At 37.3% G+C, this 19,779-nt stretch overlaps 1 protein-coding gene across 2 annotated transcripts in view; it reads left to right on the top strand.

Moving 5' to 3' along the window:
* Positions 1–18,800, top strand: part of BEGAIN (brain enriched guanylate kinase associated) — a 174,288-nt gene extending 155,488 nt beyond the window's left edge. For both annotated transcript variants that reach the window (XM_070931561.1, XM_070931562.1), the window contains 3 exons: positions 4,044–4,151; positions 11,233–11,316; positions 17,430–18,800. In XM_070931561.1, coding sequence (XP_070787662.1) covers positions 4,044–4,151; positions 11,233–11,316; positions 17,430–18,800 — 1,563 coding nt within the window. The remainder of the gene's footprint in view (positions 1–4,043; positions 4,152–11,232; positions 11,317–17,429) is intronic.
* Positions 18,801–19,779: the final 979 nt, after the last annotated feature.

The following is a 19,779-nucleotide window of genomic DNA, read 5'->3' as shown; positions in this document are numbered from 1 at the left end:
TTGTACAACCATTTGTCTGAAATGGTATAGCAGGGGGTTGGACTAGAAGACCTCCAAGGTCCCTTCCAACTCTGTTATTCTATTCTATTCTAAATATATAGTCTGAAAGTAAGCATTTTTTTGCAAATCAGTGCTAAATACAAATTACCTTGGTTTCTTTAAAAAGGGGGTGGGAAATGATATTATTGTTCATCTTTAAATATAGCATTTGGAAGGAAAAAGCAATGTGAAGGTAGAAACCTACACATATGAAAGAAGTTGGACCAGATAATGTTTTTCTAATCCACGTGCTCCAAGTGTAGGAATTGAATATATTGTTTAATCCTTAAGTAAATTTTATAGAAATGTGTATATTTTAGAGTAGTATTCAAAAAAGTACATGAGAAACATTGCATGTAGCCTGCATAAGAAAAGTGTGTATTAATAAATTGCATCCCTGAACTCCATTCAAGCAAATCCTGTTTATAAAGTGAAGCCACAAAACCAAGCTACTGTTGTTATTGTTATGGTTATCTGGACATTGCTTTGCATTTATTAACATAATTATTTTCATTTTATGCCTGTTAAAGATATTCACCAGTGGCATCAGTTTTGTCAAGCATTTCAAATTAATTTCCAGAGGATATTAGAGACACTGTTCATTCATGCTGAACTATTATCCTGGGCTTGACCTGTAAGACATACCTATTTCTTTACAGACAAAAAAAAAACATGTTCTTTCCACATGTAATAATTTATTAGTTTCCCTTCTTTTTATGTCTTCCACTGGAATTGCCTTATTTGAAATAAGTTAACCAGCTAAATTTGCTGCCATTTCAACTTACATGCTACATAGTTCATATGGAAACAGTAGAGACCTGCCCTGTTTTTTTGCCACCAGTTAAATTTGGGGATGCATAATTTCTCATCCGCCCAAAAATAAAGTCTTGAAGTCACTTATGTGTTGCTTCATGTAAGCAGTCTGTCACATTTTGATTTCTATAATCACATTTTACCTTTGCACTGCGTTCCATATATACAAATAAACATTTCCTACTCAGCTAGTTACGATAAACATCAAAATAAGGAATAGCATACAAATATTTTCTCAAAGCAAGAAGTCCTTCTAAAAAAAAGACATAAAATGAAAAAAAAATTACAGCGTTGCTGTGAGCATGTGGTTTTCTCCTCCACTCGCCTCAAAAAGCAGCACCTTTCTCTTACTTCAGGATACAATAAAGTGGGAGGTAAAGGACCATGAATACCTAAACCAATTAGAAGGAATAAAAATAATGATGCTGGATGGATCTTGCCTATCGCCTCTCCATAACAGTTGTCTTTTAAAATATTGTCTTTTACATTGTTTTTTCTTCAAACTTTTCTTCTGGTGTTTTCCTTGATTTTTTTACTTGGTTGTTACGCTGAAATGATTTGGCGATTTTATTCAATGCTGTAAGAATTCGGCATTAAAAGACAAAATAAAATATGATATTACTTTATTTCATCATAATAATATAAATAAGAAATTGTCAGCTAAAAACAGGACTTTGGAACTTCCTGTGCTATCTCATTTAACAGAGAACAAATGTGGGACAGTGCTTAGCATATCAGAGAAAATCCAACTCCCTGTTTTGTCATGGAGCTTGATGAAAGTGGACAGTCGTATTCCTAGGGATACAATGCAGTGGAGAAATGTGTTTCAGTCTTGCAATAAAAAGAAAGTGAAGATATGTGTATATCTGAGGAATCCTTTTTTGCAGAGAAGGAAGTTGTTAAAAGGAATATGTGTGGTGGTGTTTCTGCTTATCTTCCATCATTTCTTTCCAAAGAGAAATAAAAAGCTGCATAAAGGAGATGAAATAATAATAGCAATAGTATTATTGGGGGCTGGGAGATGATGATGATGATGAGGAGGAGGAGGAGGAGAAGGATTTTTTTTGGGGGGGGAACCACTGGGCTCCCATATTATGCTAAACCATAAGTGGTTGGTTGCTTTAGGCCTTAATTTAATATGAAAATAGGGACACCTGTTCTATGAATAAAGCATAATTTGAAACCCTAATTTATTATTAATTGATTGCAATTGTGACATTTCATTATTTATCAGTAGACATGCAGAGTTCACTCCCGGCTTAGTTTACACCTTTAAGCACCTGTAAACCTAGACAGAAAAGCAGGTAAAAGTAAGGTAAAACACCCTGGAGCAGAGCAAGGCAAACCACCCAAACACTCTAATTTGCCATGTTATGATACACATTTGCAATATTCAGGTTGCATTGAGTGGTATTCCTAGGTACACTTTAAAAATTGTGAAATAAATGCAAAAAATATTGTATGAGTATTTTGTCTGGATGTAATTTGTGGACGTTTTTGTCAGAACCCTCAGGATGCATCTGACGCTCCCATCTGTTTCTCCAGCTGTACCGAAAGAAAAATTGCCTTGAGCCACTACCCCAATTGATTGGCAGATAAAATAGTGCAGATGTCCCAATTGAAGAAGCTCTTCTGCCAGCAAATAATTGCACGTTGACTCGAATTTAAAGAAAATAAGGCTAGCTATGGGTCCCTCCACCAACTGACCGGAATGAAGCACAAAATCTTTGTACCTCATGCTTATAGAAGTTATTTCAGTCAGCTTTGATACACAATGTCTTGTAATGTTTTAATTTAATAGAGGCTTGGGTGGTCTTTTAAGGCCTATGAGTATATTTGCAATGCTAAAGACAGATCATATAGTATCTCACAAAATAGTTGTCATGGAAGTTTGTCTCTTCATGTGATGGGTACCATGATGCATATTGTCAACCACAAAAGAATTGTGTTTACAAGACAGTAAGCAAGTGAAGCTACTCCCCACTACCCCTTCTAGTTCCCCAAGATTCTCCTGTCTATCCTACTTTGTTTTTTGGGCATATAGTCACAAAGCAACTAGGCTGCATTTTGACTTTCTGAGAAGGTTTAAGAGGTTTACTTAACTATAGTTCAGGGCATCTTTTCTCAGTAAAGATGTTGTTGTTTTGCAGCCTGCTTGCTTCACATTTATTTTTTAGATTATTAGCCACGTGAGTCTGGCACCAAAGGAGGTATATCAAAATATCACACTACTTACTGCTGCTTGTATTTTATAGGATTTTTTTTTAAAGAAAGTTTTAAATCAGAGGTTCCCAAACTTTCTCAGTTCATGGCACCCTAAGTGCCTCAGTAATTGTTTCACAGCACCTGTAGGCTAAAACTGTGAGCTACTGCTGTGTTTTTCTCACAAACTAAAAATATCCCATGGAGCCCTGAAGGCTGCAGTGCAAAGATCAAGAACTGTGGACTTTAAATGATTGTTGAGAGAATATTTGGTATTCTTTAGATATAAACACTTCTGGCAAGGCACTGCCCTAATTTGGCAAAATTGAAAGCTTACAAATAAGGAAACTGCTCAGGACACTGAGAAGAATTAGCCAAAATATGATATATCAGAGGTTTTTGAGGAAGGAATGGGAAATCTACATTGTGCTACAAACTTCCACACCTCTGCTGGGATTTCTTCTAACTTTCTTCCACCCTGCAACTCCTTTATATGTTTTCAAAATCTGCTCTAGAGGATTGGGGAACATTCAGGGCCAGATTTTGAGGTCAAGTGTGGAAGGTATATTACATAATTGTGATGGATCTATAAAAGCAAACTTAAACAATTACCCTTAAATTGTATCTCTGTCTTGAAAACATTGACCATAAGAATATAAACATGCTCTCACATTAGAAGCTTAAACATGCTACTAATAAAGAAAAGCACAGAATATTTTTCTGAAGGTCCTATATAAATATTACAGTGCAGTTGTACATGCCTGACACTGGTACCCGAAAACAATGACTAGAATCAATTTATATGAAACCTGGATGTTTTGAAATGTCAGCTTTCAAGTCTCTATTATATGATTCTTAGTAAGAAATATAACAGGAAAAAGGAGAAATATTAGAGAAAAGACCTTTCATATAATGATTCTTTGGGGAAAAAACAGCTCAGTAGCTCATTTTAGAAGGGGAAAATGTTGATTGAACTGTTTTGTACCCAGGCTCAACACTATGAAGAAGAAAAAAGAGCATTAAGCCACGAAATAATAGCCCTCAATAACCATTTGATAGAAGCCAAGGTGACAATCGATAAATTATCAGAAGATAATGTAAGTATTTTCTCTACTACAGTACATAGAAAAATGAAGGTAAAAATTATGACATAGGATAGAAATATAATGTCGCAAGTAATGTTGGTACTCTTTTGTTATCTTCAGCTATTAACTACAGATAGTCCTTGTTTAGGGACTACTACATTTAGCAACAATTTGCAATTACAACATGATGAAAAAGTAACCTTACAGCCAATTCTTGCATTTACAACCTTTTCAGTCTTTCAGTCTAAAGGAAAGGAAAGCTGAAGTAAAATCATAAGTACAGTTATAGTTTCACTGAGAAATTTCTTAGCTTAATGACCAAATTGTTGGTCTCTAAATTGTGGTCACTAGATAAGGACTATTTGTACTCCACTTATGTACAGAACACTTATTTTATTATTAAAGATTTAGCAAAATATGTTGCTTTTTTTCCCTAACAAATGAGACAATGATCTCAGTATCAAATGGAGCCAGCAACTACTGACATCTTCATTAAATTCTAATTATATGCTATATGCTGGTCTACTGTTCTAAATGTTACTTTTTCTGTCCGAGCTAAAACACATGAGGAAAGGTTGCAGGAATTAGGTATGTTTAGTCTAGTGAAAAGAAGGACTGGGGTGACATGATAGCAGTGTTCCAATATTTGAGGAGCTGCCACAAAGAAGAAGAGGGCAGCCTATTTTCCAAAGCACCAGAAGGCAAGGCAAGAAGCAATGGATGGAAACTAATCAAGGAGAGAAGCAACCTAGAACTAAGGAGACAATGAGAACAATAAACCAGTGGAACAGCTTGCCTTCAGAAGTTGTGGGTGCTTCATCACTTGAGGCTTTTAAAAAGAGACCGGAGAGCCACTTGTCTGGAATGTTATAGGGTTTCCTGCTTCAGCACGGGGTTGGATTAGAAGACCTCCAAGGTCTCTTCCGACTCTGCTATTCTGAAAGCATCCAGCCTCTGATTCAGAACTATCATAGTCTCTGTTTGACAATATTCAGGTTAACTTTCCCTTAAAATAATTTTATGGGATCAGTTAACTTTAACAATGGGTTACCTTCTTCTATACAGAATTTTAATTGGCAAATATTTAATTAAATGTTTTCCCCAGTGTTCTCATGACTTTCATTTCATCAGTGAAGCCTTCCTTGTTGGTTAGTATCAAGTTAATGATTTGTGCCTTTCTCTACCCTCCGAAGAAGAAAGCCACTAGCAAAAAAAACCAATAATTTCCTCAGAAGACAATGCTTGGCCAAGTTCGTTATCCAACAAATGCTAGGAAAAGTAAAGTCCCCATCACTACCACCCCATGTCTTCTTGAAAGAAGAGTAATTTGCTCCTGGAAAGCATCATCCCCATCTTTTCCTTGATTAGGCAGGTGATAGTGTACTTCTTTTATTCATCCCTCCATATATTTTAACCCAGATGCTTTTTAGAGCATCACCAAATGAATTCATTCACTCCAATTTCTATACAAGCATGGATGCATTTATTTACCATACCATTCCTTTTTACTGCTTTTACTTCTTTGAACTAATTGCATCCTTTCATTGCTATATTCCAATCATGGAGCTTTCTGTTACATATATATTAAATTATTAAATAACATGTACTATAAAATGCATGAATATTATTAGCCAATCTTTCTGATTTTTTATTTAATGGTTTACTAGGACACGTTTCAATGTTCTTCCTTATTTTTAGTGTACAAGTCATTATCTGATATTGATACTATATATTTTCTTCTCTAATTCCTACAGGATTCAATTTAAGCCGTCCTGATCAAGCTCATTAGTTTTAGGCAAACACTTTTTTTTTTCAGACCTTCTAAGATATAATTCATCTTGTGCCAAGAAACTTATGATGATCATCAAGTTTATGATCTAGGAAGTCAAATGTAACATAACTTGCACAGCCAGTTATTCCTTGGCAATATTCTTCTTTCTGTTTACAGTCCTTTCCCCCCTTCCTTCCTAGATGTTCGATGTCCCTAATGATGTAAATTGTAGCACTTTCTTGCAACCTCCACATTGATTAGCAGGAAGTAATAAGTGTTAGCAGATTTGTTAACTCATGGCAGTTATTCTGCTGCATTCTGATCCATGCTCTTGCTCCGATGAAATTAAAGTCTAGGCAATACACATTCATTTTAGTTTCTCAGAACTCTGAATCGTGTATGTTCTTCAGTGATCTTCTATCCCATTTCCTGTTCAGCAATATCCTTTTCTCCCTTTGAAGATTGTAACTTATTTCTTTAGTTCCAATGACCCACCATATTTTCAATGTAATATATAGTTCAGTTCTTACTTTGCATTGATCCCCACCAACTCATTATACTCACATTGAATACTGTAATATTTTCTCCATCCTTTTTTCTGAAAAGAAAATGGCATGTCAGAAGAAGCTTTTCATCACCGAGGAATACTTATAGAGATTCTTCAAAGTTCTTTTCTGCTTGAAGAAAATAGTCTACCAAGAGATTAATAGAAAAATCATGAAACTCTGATTAGCTGTTTGATCAACAATCAAACAGTAGATACAGACATGCAAGACACTGTTCTGTATAGTAGGAATTTTGCATGGAGTCCTTTGGGCTCTCTGAACAACAATCTCAACAACCAAGGACTGAGAGCACCAAAGTTCTTGATTGTTCAATCTTACGCTACATATATTCTCTTCTATGTGAAATGACTCCCTAGTCTGGCAACCCATAGATGAATGTGGATTGCATTTGCCAGGGCTCCTTAGACTAAAATTCATCTGTAATTCTGTTTTCCAAGTTTACATGATTTCACTTGGTTGCCAAGCTCAGATGTGCCTGAAATCTCTTTGATGTGTCAAAATTGTATTAATGAGAGAGAAAGAGTTCCAAGATTCAAATTTTGGACCTCCTCTTCCTATATCTTGGCTGCTCTTTTCTCAGGCTTGAAGTTCTCTGCCATGTCATCTAGCCCTTCTGTACCAATGAGAATCATTGAGCATGAGAATCCGAAATTCTTATTTCATCAACTTCAACCATTTTGTTATTAAACAATTGTTCGCCCTTAGTCAATGTAAGGGTATAGTTCCCTTCTTACAACCATGGCAGGTTAAATCCATTGCTTTTTTTGTGTACATTTCTCAGATTTCAGTGGAGACTGAACTTAAAGGACAGCAATGGCTGGTTCTTTGCATAAGTGATATCTCTGTGCAGAGAACTGCTGGCTCTCAGTTAATTTCTTACAATATTTTCTCAATGTCATGGTAGGTGCAACTTCTAGAAACTGCAGTTTCAACAAACCCAATAAAGGTGCCAGGGTTAGGCTGCTATACATTATCATGAATCCACTTATTTTTAGAGTGGGATGCTTTGGCAAATACCACAAGAGCCTTCATGCAGAATTCATTTAGATATTCACCAGAGCTTTCATGCACAACTCAAGTTGTTTGTGTGGATATTCTTTGTACATTAGAACACATAGTTAAAGGCAGACAGAAACTGTTCTATGCTCAAGTAACTCATTATTCTTGGCTTCCAAACTATTTTGGTTTCTTCAGGGAAAGCTATTTCCACAAACAGATGACAATCTCAATCTAACCTATAAAATTAAAATAAGAGTATCGCTGTAAGCATAAACCTGCTGAGTGGCAAGGAGTAATTTACATGATGGTGACCAACCCTCTATTGATTGGAGGAATTCAGACGAACCATCTTCATTATATGGTTGTACAGCAAAAGAACATCTACCACTTATATAATTGGATGGATCCATCATCAAAATGCTCTTATCTTTACATTCTTTTTCCTTACATTCTGCCAAAAACTGCCTTCCTATAATTGTTCTAGCTCTACCAAAATTGAAAGAATGTGCTTCAGAGAAAAAGATTCATATGCCAATAACTGGTTTTAATGCTGGTGGTCTTTACTCAGTTGGGACATCTACACCAGTGTCATCATGCTGGGAAGTCACATTAAAGTTATTAGTTGGGTCTGTAGCTATACAGGAGAAACAAAGAGATGATGTTTAAATGATAGACAGAATGCTATTTATATCTTATATGAATCATTCTAGAACAGCGGTGTCAAACTCGCGGCATCACGGTGGCATCACATGACATATCGGGACTTTTCCCCTTTGCTAAACCCGGGGGAAGGGGGAGCAGTACATGATGCATCCAGGACACGAGTTTGACAGCCCTGCTCTACAAGGTATGAATTTTATCAAAATATCAGGTGACATTGTCTCCAGATTTTTCATGGAAGTACCATTTAAGCCCATTTTATGTGTAAATCAACCCAACATTTTTAGTGATAATAATAAACAATATTTTCAGAGCAAAACCAAGTGTTTTGATTTTTTTTGAATGGAAAAATTCTAAGAGCTACACTGATTAAAGCAAACAGCATCAGTCTGTACTTTGAGGGCAACATAGAAACACTCAAACTTGATTCAAACGTGGCTCAATATTTTTTTATATTTTTGCTTGTCATGCTTTGTGCATGTGAAGTAAGATCATTTGAACAGCACAATTGTACATATCTGCTCAGCAAAACTCATTGAATTGAATGAGGTTTACTACGCATTAAATGCATGATAGGGGTTATCAGGAAATTCACAAAAGAAAAGTTTTTCATACTGCCATCTCTCTACAGTCACTGAACTCCTAAAGAACCTGCTTAGGAGACTTGTAGAAGCCACTTAAACCAAGTGGAGAATGGCAGAACTGCTGGAAACATGGAGATTTGCTCATAATCGAGCTGGGATGTTGATAATTTCCTGCATTTATAGAAGGGAGTCTTTTGTCCATTTCTTCCTCTGGATCTGGGTTCCCATGTTGCTCAGGAGAATTTAACAGATTAACAGAGTTGGAAGGGACCTTGTAGGTCATCTAGTCCAACTCCCCCCCTCCCAAGCAGGAGACCCTACACCATTTCTGACAAATAGCAGTCCAATCTCTTCTTGAAAGTCTCAAGTGATGAAGCTCCCACAACTTCCAAAGGCAAGCTGTTCCATTGGTTGATTGTTCTCACTGTTAGAAAATGTCTCCAGATTAAATTTCTCCTTGATCAGTTTCCATCCATTATTCATTGTCTGGCTTTCAGGTGCTTTGGAAAATAGCTTGACCCCTTCCTCTCTGTGGCAGCCCCTCAAATATTGAAAGACTGCTATCATGTCTCCCCTGGTTCTTCTCTTCACTAGACTAGCCATGCCCAGTTCCTGTAACCATTCTTCATATGTTTTAGTCTCCAGTCCCCTAATCATCCTGGTTGCTCTTCTCTGCACTCTTTCTAGAGTCTCAACATCTTTTTTATAGTGTGGTGACCAAAACTGGACGCAGTACTCTAGTTTGGTCTTACTAAGGCTTTATAGAGTAGTATTAGTACCTCACTTGAACTTGATTGTACCCCTCTGTTAATGCAATTTAGGATTGCATTGGTTACTGACTTTTTGGGGGGGGATCAGGAGCAAGTAATAATTATAGATGGAAGGATCTGTAAGTCTTAGAATTGGAAGTAGCCTTTTCAGCCATTCATTCCAACTCTCTGCAGAAATGTTCCTTTTGTGTATTTCCTTAATTTAATTTAGGCTCCTCCAAGTAATTGCATTCTTGGACCAAACTGAGATCTTTGTAAATACTGACATTTTACATTGTATCTAAAGAAAGGGAAAAAATGTAAATGTGTTTAATGTGCATGGTTATTTTTCAGCCAAATCAGTTTTCATATGAAAAACCACCATACAAGTGACATTTGAATAGCTCAATAGCTCTGCAGATTGAATTGAAAATATGTTGCAATTAAGGTGCTAGGTTGCTATTATCACCCCTTTCACCAAATTGCCAAAATAAAAAATTCTCATTTTCTTCAGGGGTGAAATGAATGATAATTACTCTAATAAATATATCTGCCAATTCTGAGAAACAATGGCTGAATCTATCATGGTTGAAGTAGTTCTCCTACATGTGATAACCCACCAGCCACTAACCTATGTAGCTATTAGTCTTGGTCAGTGTAAAATTATTTTTCCCTATAGTCTCAAAAAGTAAATGTAGACTCCAACTACTTTCACATATTCATTTAAGTCCAAATTGGTTAAAATTGGAGTATTCCAAAATGTTTTTATTCCTGTTTCTCTAAATGAGCTAGCCACATGGGTAGTTGCCTGCTCTTGAACAGACCTAACTAAGAACTCATGTGAGTGGATAGATCTTCAACCATGATCACCTTTGCATGTGATCATGGTTGAAGACATTTTGCATAAGACATTTTTGAAGATTTGGATTCAATATTTGGAGTGTGCCACTCAATTAAATTAGTGTTTCAGGTGTCTTTGGGGCAATTTTCTTAGTCTTAGGTGAAATTAGAAGGTTCAGTAGCTATAAGAGCTAAATAGACATTAAATGCAGGACGGAAATACTGAGCAGGGCAGAAATATACTTCCTATATCCCTGGGAGTCAATATGTATTCCCACATCTTTCCAGATTGTTGCCATTCAGTTTTATGAGCACCATAAGTAAATAGGGGGGGAGGGGACCCTTTGAATTAAAGATTGCCCATATTTTTTGTGATGCAATCATGTATCCATGATTTTAATCAGTGTTTCTTTCATTTTTTTTTCAAAATAAGCATTTATAGAGACAACAAAAATCTTAATCTATAAAAAGAAAAAGAATGAAATTGGATTTGTGGAAATGTCTTTGTTATACTCATTTTGAAAATTGAAATTGCTGGATAGAATAATAACAGGCTTACATTGACATTCAATTGTGTTTTTATTGCACTGGATAACTATATGTAATATAGCCATGATTGTCTTGGTCAATGGCTGACTTCTATTTATTATTATTCTACTTGGGAGGATGACAATAAATTCATGGAGACTGTTTGTCCCTTTAAAATGAGACATTTGAGAGCATGGACATTGTCCAATACAACCTTCCAGGCTCATGTGAAAGCACCTGGAGTCTGGATTCTAATACAATAAACCTTTTGTTATCACATCATCATTGGGATGAAACTTTAAATTTATTCGGTTCTTTCTCAGATCTCTTATGGCAGCTTTTTGGATGTTGTGATAGAACTAATAATTTTAAATGTCATTTTATGTTATTTTTCAGGAGCTCTATAGAAAGGATTGCAATTTAGCTGCTCAGCTGCTCCAGTGTAGCAAGAATTACGACAGGGCGCATAAGCTTTCTGAGGTAACATAAATAAATATATCAATAAAACTCATCAATGTGCTTGCTATCGAGGCCTAATTCTTCTTCGCAAGAACTGTGAGATGGAGACAGCAGGATGGATGCTCTGATGCAGTGCCTAGGCCAGAAATAGGCAGCAGAGGGAGAAGTAACCAAGGAACCCAAGGGCAAGTCCACATTCACTAACTATCATGAGAAGGTCACTAAGATATAATGCCTTGACAGTAACATTCACTTACTGGAATGGAGAAGAGAATCTGGGTGGGATCCTAAATCGAAACAACTGGATGACAAAATACTAAGGATGAGTGGATATTAATGCAACCATGTTTGAGCCCAATAGCTGCAAGGCCAAAATGCAAGAATGAAGAATGTTCAAGAAGCTCCATGTCTCCTGTATATTATTTTGATTTGCTTATATTGTCGTAAACAAACTTCCATGGATTCTAGGCTGCTTATAAATCATAAAAACAATCCAATCACTTAGCTGCACCCCCTTTTAATAGTGTTACATGGTTAAATGGGATTTTTCTTACCAGAAAGTCTGCCGAAAAGGATATCCTGAGTATTACTAGAGTAGAGACTATCCCAAACTCAACTGTAACAGTGTAAATGGTGGGAAATTCAGTATTTTGCCTGCAGCGACAAAATATTTAAGGACATTCTACCCAATAACATACTGTATATCTGCATATCCATTTAGCTATTCTTGTGACCCTCCCAAAAGTATCTAATTCACAAGTTTGGGAGACATGAAGTACTTTCCTAGACTTATCTAAAAATCTAGCTTTGCCCAACTGTACTCCTCTAGATGATTATGGCAATTTTGGATTCTGGAAGTTGGAGCCCTGTCATATGTGGAAAGCATCTGTTCAGTATAGTTCAGCAATTCCTAGAGATTAGCAGTTTTGTCTTTGAACTGGGAACCTGTCAAAGCATCATATGAAATGCCTGGGCACATGTGTATATGTTTATCTGCAGAGGCACAGACATATGCCTATGCATAGACTTAGATATAATTCTGATTTTGGCATTCTTGTGCAAGATCTTGCAACCTCGTGGGATTTCAGTACTTTTTGTTTTGTTTTGTTTTCTTTTATTTTGCTATGGAGCAGCCAGGATGCCTTTTGAGGGTCCTGCAGACATCTCATTGCTGTGCTTGCCTAACCTACTTAACCAGGTCAGTTAAAGACCTAGCAATTACATTTGCACAGTATGCTCATTTGAAATCTAAATTGCAGGGTTTTTTTTTTAAAAAAAATCCTAATTAAACTTGAAAAGGGAAAGAAAGAAGTAGTAAAGGATAAATAAAAACCTTACCGTTAAACTTTCGTGATATGATTTTTAAAAAAACGCTATGCATTCTTCATATTGGACTCAGTCATGTTTATTTCATGTTTATTTCAAAAGTCATAGAATTTATTTATTTATTTGTTTGTTTGCATCCATTTAAAGAATGCCCAACTGCAGATTACGTTGGGCGTTATACATAATTAAAAGGGGAAAAACAATAAAAAAGAAATGGATGATATGTTTCTGGAAAGTCTAAATACAACAAAACCAACTAAATACCAAACAAAAACTCACAGGGCTCACTCACCATCTTGTCCTAAAGTCAGAGAATATAACCAGGTTTTCAGTATCTTACTGAAATTCATCAGTGTGTAAAGACCTTGGGGTGAATGCTATTCCCAAAGGGTAACACTGCAACAGAGAAAGCACACTGGATGACATCATTTAATCGAGGAAACATGAAAAACATCCATTCTGCCATATTGTACAGGACAGGCAGAAACAATTGTTAATCAGTAGTCTCTCAGATAACCAGGCTTTTAGCCCTGGAGGGCTTTACAGGTGGTAAACAATAGCTTGAATTGTACCCAAAACTCAATTGGCAACCAATGCAGCTCATGGAACAGTGGTTTCCCATGGCATATTGAGGCATGGTCATTGCTCCCCACACTGTCCCATTTTGGAACAATTATAGCAATAGCACTTAGACTTATATACCACTTCACAGTGCTTTCTAGCACTCTCTAAGCGGTTTACAGAGTCAGCATATTGCCCCCAACAATCTGGGTCCTCGTTTCCCGACCTCGGAAGGATGGAAGGCTGAATCAACCTTGAGCCTGGTGAGATTTGATCTGCCAAACTGCTGGCAGCCGGTGATCAGCATAAGTAGCCTGCAGTACTGCACTCTAACCACTGTGCCACCGCAGCTCCTTAGAAGTTATAGCTTCTAAGTGATTTTCAAGGGCAATGTCATGCTGAATGCATTATAACATTGCAATCATAAGGTGACTAGGACATGAGTGACCATCTGAAGGGCCTTCAAGTTGAGGAGCAAGTGCAACCAATGCACTAGATGGATATGGTGAATACACCAGATTGTGTACCATTCTCAAATGGGGGTTTGCTGCTCCACCCAAAATGAGAGAGGGAAGCTCCCCAGGACCAGAAGGCCTGAATATTCAGTCACTTGGTCTTGTCAGAATTGGGCCTAAGACTGTTCCTTCCCATCCAGATTTGTAAAGTCTTCAAATAAAACAAAGCAACACTTGGATGGTCCAGGGACAAGACATACTGTCACACTTTATCAGGAATCATAAACATATTTAGTTTCGCCAAAACTTCTTCAGCTAATGCAGAGCTAATAATACTGCAAAGTGTGTCAAATGTTACACTATAAAAATAAAGAATCCAGCCTCTAGTTCAATCTTTTCTTCAGTCTCTGACTTTTACTCTGCAAAGATGAATAAATGTTGAAGATTTAACTTAATTTATTCATGTACCAAAGCAAATTCATTGATAATCCTTATTCTCCCATTCTGAAAAAAATAGAAGAGCTTTACTCCCCCATTATACTACCAGCCTGAGCCCAGGGGTGAAATCTATTTACCTTCCCTACCAGTTCAGAAGTGCGCGCTCCAAACTACAACACTGCTTTTTTTTATATTTTCCATTTTAGTTAAAGGATTGTAATAACAGGTCCTGTGGATTGTGTTAATAACTATTAACTGATGGTGTTGCCTAGTTTGGTAATGAAACATCTTCAAGAAAACAACCAAGCTCAGAGAGCACCAAGGACCCCACAGTTAATAACTATCCCAGGTTGTATTAAAAGAAAAGAAACCATGTATATGCCTAGCTATCAATTTTTGTAGAGCTCCTAGAACACACATTTGGTCACAGTCCACATATGATGACCATGTGCCCTCTTCTGGCATCCAAAATACCTTCTAATTAGTCAAGATAAATGTTCTCAACCTTTTTGGATAGGTAGGGGGAATTTAAAATTGCTAAATAAGTACTGTAAATTTAAGTTTTATTTATTTATTGGTTCGATTTATATGCCACCCTTTTCCGGAGACTCAGGGCTGCTTACAATGCGTTAAGCAATAGCCTTCATACTTTTGTATATACCTGCTTAGTAGGGCTTTCGCCTGCCCCCCGCCCCCCCCCCCCCAGCGGTGTTCTTTTTTATACAAAATCAGCTTATTGCCCCCACAGTCCGGGTCCTCATTTTACCTACCTCAGAAGGATAGGAGGCTGAGTCAACCTTGAGCCTGGTGAGATTTGAACTTGCAATAATTGCAGACAGCTGGTGTTACTTAACAGTGCTTTAGTCTGCTGCGCTACCAAGGCTCTATAAGTTTTGTGTTTTATTGCAACTCTTTAATAATCCTAAAACCCCTCAAAATCTACAATTTAAGGTATTGTTTTGCACACTGATACAAGTAGCCCTCAACTATGACTGGTCAATTAACAATCAATCAAACTTATGACGGACCACCTCCCCCACCCACCCCACCCCCGGCAAAAAAAAAGGACTTACAACCCAGTTTCAAAGTTCTGATATCCTCTTCCTGCAGTGACATGACTACATTTCTACATCACTACAACCACCTGGATTTACAGTGTTTGCAGCCCCCTGAGAGTCCATCGTTTATGGCTTTTTTCCCCTGAAACCAGTCTTTACTTCTGGTTTCTGGCAAAACTGCCCCATAGTGAGCAATAGGTTCATTTAACAATCACAACATTTGCTTAAGTGAGTGTGGCATTCACTTTATGACTTCCATGTTCGCTTTACAACTGCCCCCCCCAAAGTCATGAAATTGGGTCTAGTCATGTGATGATGTGCTGTATGACCATCCCAGCTTACAACAGTAATTATGGGGTTCAATTATCTCAAGGAGCACACATTATCTTTCACAAACATAAGAGGAGGGAGAGGTGCAAAAATATCAATCTTGGCTGATAAGGAAAAAAAGAAGAAGAGTTGATTAGTATCTGGATAAGACACCACAAGGAAATCTCAAAGCGACAAGCTAAATTGGGAATTGGAAAAAGTATCCCAAGAGGGGGAAAAAACCCACAACCATATTGTTGCCAAGGAAACCATATATACCTATTCATGAAATTACTAGGAGTTAAACGTGTTTAAGGGAGATTTTACTTTTCCCCACTCTGCTGAAGTAAGGCATCACCAGTGAGATTTAGTACAGCTGTGGAATCTAATCAGAGGGGGGGAAATTGCATCAATAAAATTGTGCATCCCTAGTCAATATTATTTGCTTTTTAACTGTTAGCATAATCACCTGGATAGACATCCTTCACAAATTAATTTTGAAAACAATCCCAAATCACTGCATTATAGCACCATTTTATGCCTATTTGCTAGGCTGGAAGTTTCACTGGGATCTAAAGTGGTGTGTTGTTTTTTTTTCCCCCAAGCAAAACTATTTGTAGGATTGCAGACTTAGTTTTGTGGACTCACAAAAAAATGAGTATGGGAGTCTTTGCACTTCTGGGCCCTAAATTACCTTTCAGGTTGCATGTTTTGTCACCATCTCTTTCTTCATTACAGCTGAGAAAACGAGAACAGCTGCTTTCATGGCTTCATAGCCTATGAAGGGTATGGTTGCAGTGCATGTGAAATGCATGCTGCTGTGCTGCAGATGTTCATATACCATAAGATTGGGCTTTGGGGGAAGATTAGGGACATTGAGTTATCTTGTAAAAAAAAAAAGTATGGCCATATCAAAATATTTTTAATTTGCTTTCTTTGCTGAGTGCTGTAACTTGCCTTTATGTTGACAGTGACTGATTATCCAGATGAATGCATTTCGTTAGAAGTCAATTCCATTAGCACATCACACTTGCAAAAAGCTTCTTTACAAGAAGAAGCTCTAGCTACCATAGAACTCTGCCCTATTGATTTATTGTGGTTCTGTGATGAAGGCTTTTTCCTGAAAGCTACATTTGGCTTTATTGTAGTACAGCTGTACCAGTGTCTTATTCTTGCCATTTGGATTTTATGCGCAGAGCCATTACCGAGTCCAACATTTAGGGCATCTTGTTAGGCAAATTGAAAGGAACACTTCAGGTTGCTGTGTGTGGTTGCTTCCTTCCTGTTTCTTTTCAGTTTCAAATGGAGGACAGCACTGTCCATGCCACACAATCTTTCTTGTGCATCCAGGACTTGCCTGCTACTTGTGTATTTTTTTTATTAAAAAACCAGGTTCAATTGCAAGCCCAGTCAGCTTCTGCCAGTTGGAATAAGCAGCACTGTTTCTCCCCTTAAGTGGCTATTTTAACCTAGCTTGACATGATTGTTCACAATCATGTCAATGAGGAATAACTTTATGTCACAAGAGCAAGCTTATTTTGGCAGTGGAAGTAAGTGGAAATACAACCTGCAATCCTCAAGATTAATATTGATCGTTAATTTGCAAATGTGTCTTATTTAACAGTAATTGGTGTGTACGGTATATTAGTGTATTGATATCAATCAAAAAGTGACAAAGGGGAAGATATTCATATATTTAAACATCTGAATGTTAAACATCTTCCCTCTATGAGGCAGGACAGCATATAACACATAAACACACAACAAATAGCTAACTCCTTTAGTCAACCAGGGCAATCTGCCATGTTCGAACATCTGAGTTAATAATTCATTCATGATAGGAGCCTTTTTATTTATTATTGTTTTCTTTCACTTTAAAAACCACATTTATAGGGTTCAGTACCGTAACTGGGATTTCTAGATCATAAGCTTTACTGTTGACAACCCTTTTATATATTTTTCTTCTCCTTCCCTATATTTATTTCAGCTGCCAGCTGAATTTCAGGAACGTGTCAGCCTTCACCTAGAAAAGCATGGATGCAGCCTCTCAGTACCTCTGTGTCATACATCATTTGCCGATAACATACCAACTTGTGTCATTGCAAAAGTCCTGGAAAAGCCTGATCCAAACAATCTTTCTCCCCACATGTCAAGCCCATCAAGCAGAGATCTTGCCTTCCAGGAATCTATTGGAAAACTTGGCCAAAGACCTCAGTACAAGTCCGACATTTACTGCAGTGATACAGCTCTTTACTGCCCTGAGGAAAGAAGGCGGGAGAGAAGGCAGAGTGTAGACATGCAAGTAAAAGGCGTTGGGTTCTTGAGGTCCCAAAATTCCACTGACAGCACAGTTGAAGAAGATGGCTTCCATTCCAGCTTCTCTCATGAAGCTTTTCCAGAATATGTTACCTCTCTACCTACTTCTAGTTCCTACTCCAGCTTTAGTGTAACGTCTGAGGAGAAGGAGAATGCCCAAGCTAGCACTTTGACAGCCTCCCAGCAAGCCATTTACCTGAGCAGCCGCGATGAGATGTTTGAAAGAAAGCCATCTTCAGGTTATGAGCAGGGGAGTCCAAGGTTTGCCAAGGCTAAATCTATTCAGCACATGGAGCTGGCAGATGACAATGAGAATTCCCCTACTTTCACTAGGACTATGTCACCTTATGCAAGCGAGCCTTATCATTTCTCGGCCATAACAACTCAACAAGCTTTAGCATCACAAAAGATGCGCAGTGAAAGCAGAAACTCCCATTTGTCAGAAGAAGATCTACCTGGACAGTGGAGACAGCTTAGTGTGGAAGATATTGGTGCATATTCTTACAGGAACAGTGGCAGACTTTCTCCCTGCAGCTTTTCAGAGCAGTATTACAGAAGTCCTATAAAGAAAGGAGACAGTCGATCAAGTCCCATTTATGCTAGTTACAAAGGTGATAGCTTCTCAGAGGGAGATGATATTTGTCAAAGTAGACTTGTGGACTCTTGCTTCCTGAGGACAGACAGTGGCCTGAATATTGATATAAGTACCAGTTGTAAGCAGGACAAATTGCCCTCTTATAAAACAAAAGAACTGAGGGACAAAAAAAGTGAAAGAATCACAGTCCAGGTGTGCAGTAGCAAAAGCATTGATGGGAGTCCTGTGTTGAAAAGAGAATACGTCGATGTTAGTCCAAACAGTTCAGCTGAGTCCCTCAACCATAGTTCTATGGAGGCTTCAGATATCCATCAGTCTTCCATCGAGCAAGGAAGCCATTCAAGCCTCCATAGCAAACAGCAGCAGTTTCAACGGACTGGAAGTACAGGCTTAAGTCGAAAGGACAGCCTCACAAAAGCACAATTGTATGGAACCCTCCTGAATTGAAACATCTTCCAAAGCTGCAATAAAGAGATAGAATGAGACAGAACAGCAACTATAATGACATTTGACACGTCTAGTACCCTGTAGGTTTCTGAGAATATATATATTATATATGTATATGTATATACATATACATGTATGTCTATACATATATATACATATACACATACATATATATGTGTGCATGTATATATAGAGAGACACAGAGAGGAAACATTCACATACGAACAGTCACGGTACTGTTTTAAGCAGGAAAAATGATAAAACCTGATAAAGGGAAAGAAAAATATTACAAGACACTTTTCACATACAGTAATGACTTTTCCATCTTGGATACTAACCCTTTGCCCACTTTTATAACCTAATATATTTTTATAAACAAAATGGTATTTATTAGATTATCCTTAGTACTCTCAAGCACTTTGAGTGACATTTTTTGTCCCCTTCAAGTAAGTTTCTTATTTATTTTTTGTGCATGAGGCCACATGTGCCTAAATTCTTGGAGGGAAAGGGTTAAAAGAGAAAGAGGGAGCAAGGGAGAAAAAGAAGGGAAAAACTTTTGCAAGGACAAATCAGACCCTATAAGATTTTAAAACGTAGATTGTGTGCAGTGCAAGATATACAAGAATGTGATATTATAAAGAAATCTATTTTTAAATGAAATGGAATCAAAACAAACCACAAAGTTATTTAATACATATGTATTTAGGAGAGAAAAAAAAACTGGGGGGAAATGAATGCACAAAGCGATACAGATATTTTGGTTTGTCTGTCCCATTGTGTTTCAACTTCCCCACACTGTACACTACCTCAAAATTAATTGAGGGGTTCTTTGGTCACTTATTTTTCTGTAAGCTTGCATTTATATCGTCTCAACTGCATGGAGTGTCACAACTAGTACTGTATTTTGCATTACTTAATAAAAGGCACCAGTGAAAATGTTTTGATTTTTTTCTCATTAAAAGATGTTCTGACAGGAAGT

This window comes from Pituophis catenifer, unplaced genomic scaffold (genome assembly GCF_029215685.1).
Source record: "Pituophis catenifer annectens isolate HBS135680 unplaced genomic scaffold, rPitCat1.0.hap2 SCAF_1, whole genome shotgun sequence".
Classification (NCBI taxonomy): domain Eukaryota; kingdom Metazoa; phylum Chordata; class Lepidosauria; order Squamata; family Colubridae; genus Pituophis; species Pituophis catenifer.
Note: the sequence above shows the minus strand (reverse complement) of the source record. Positions and strands in the feature narration are given on the sequence as shown.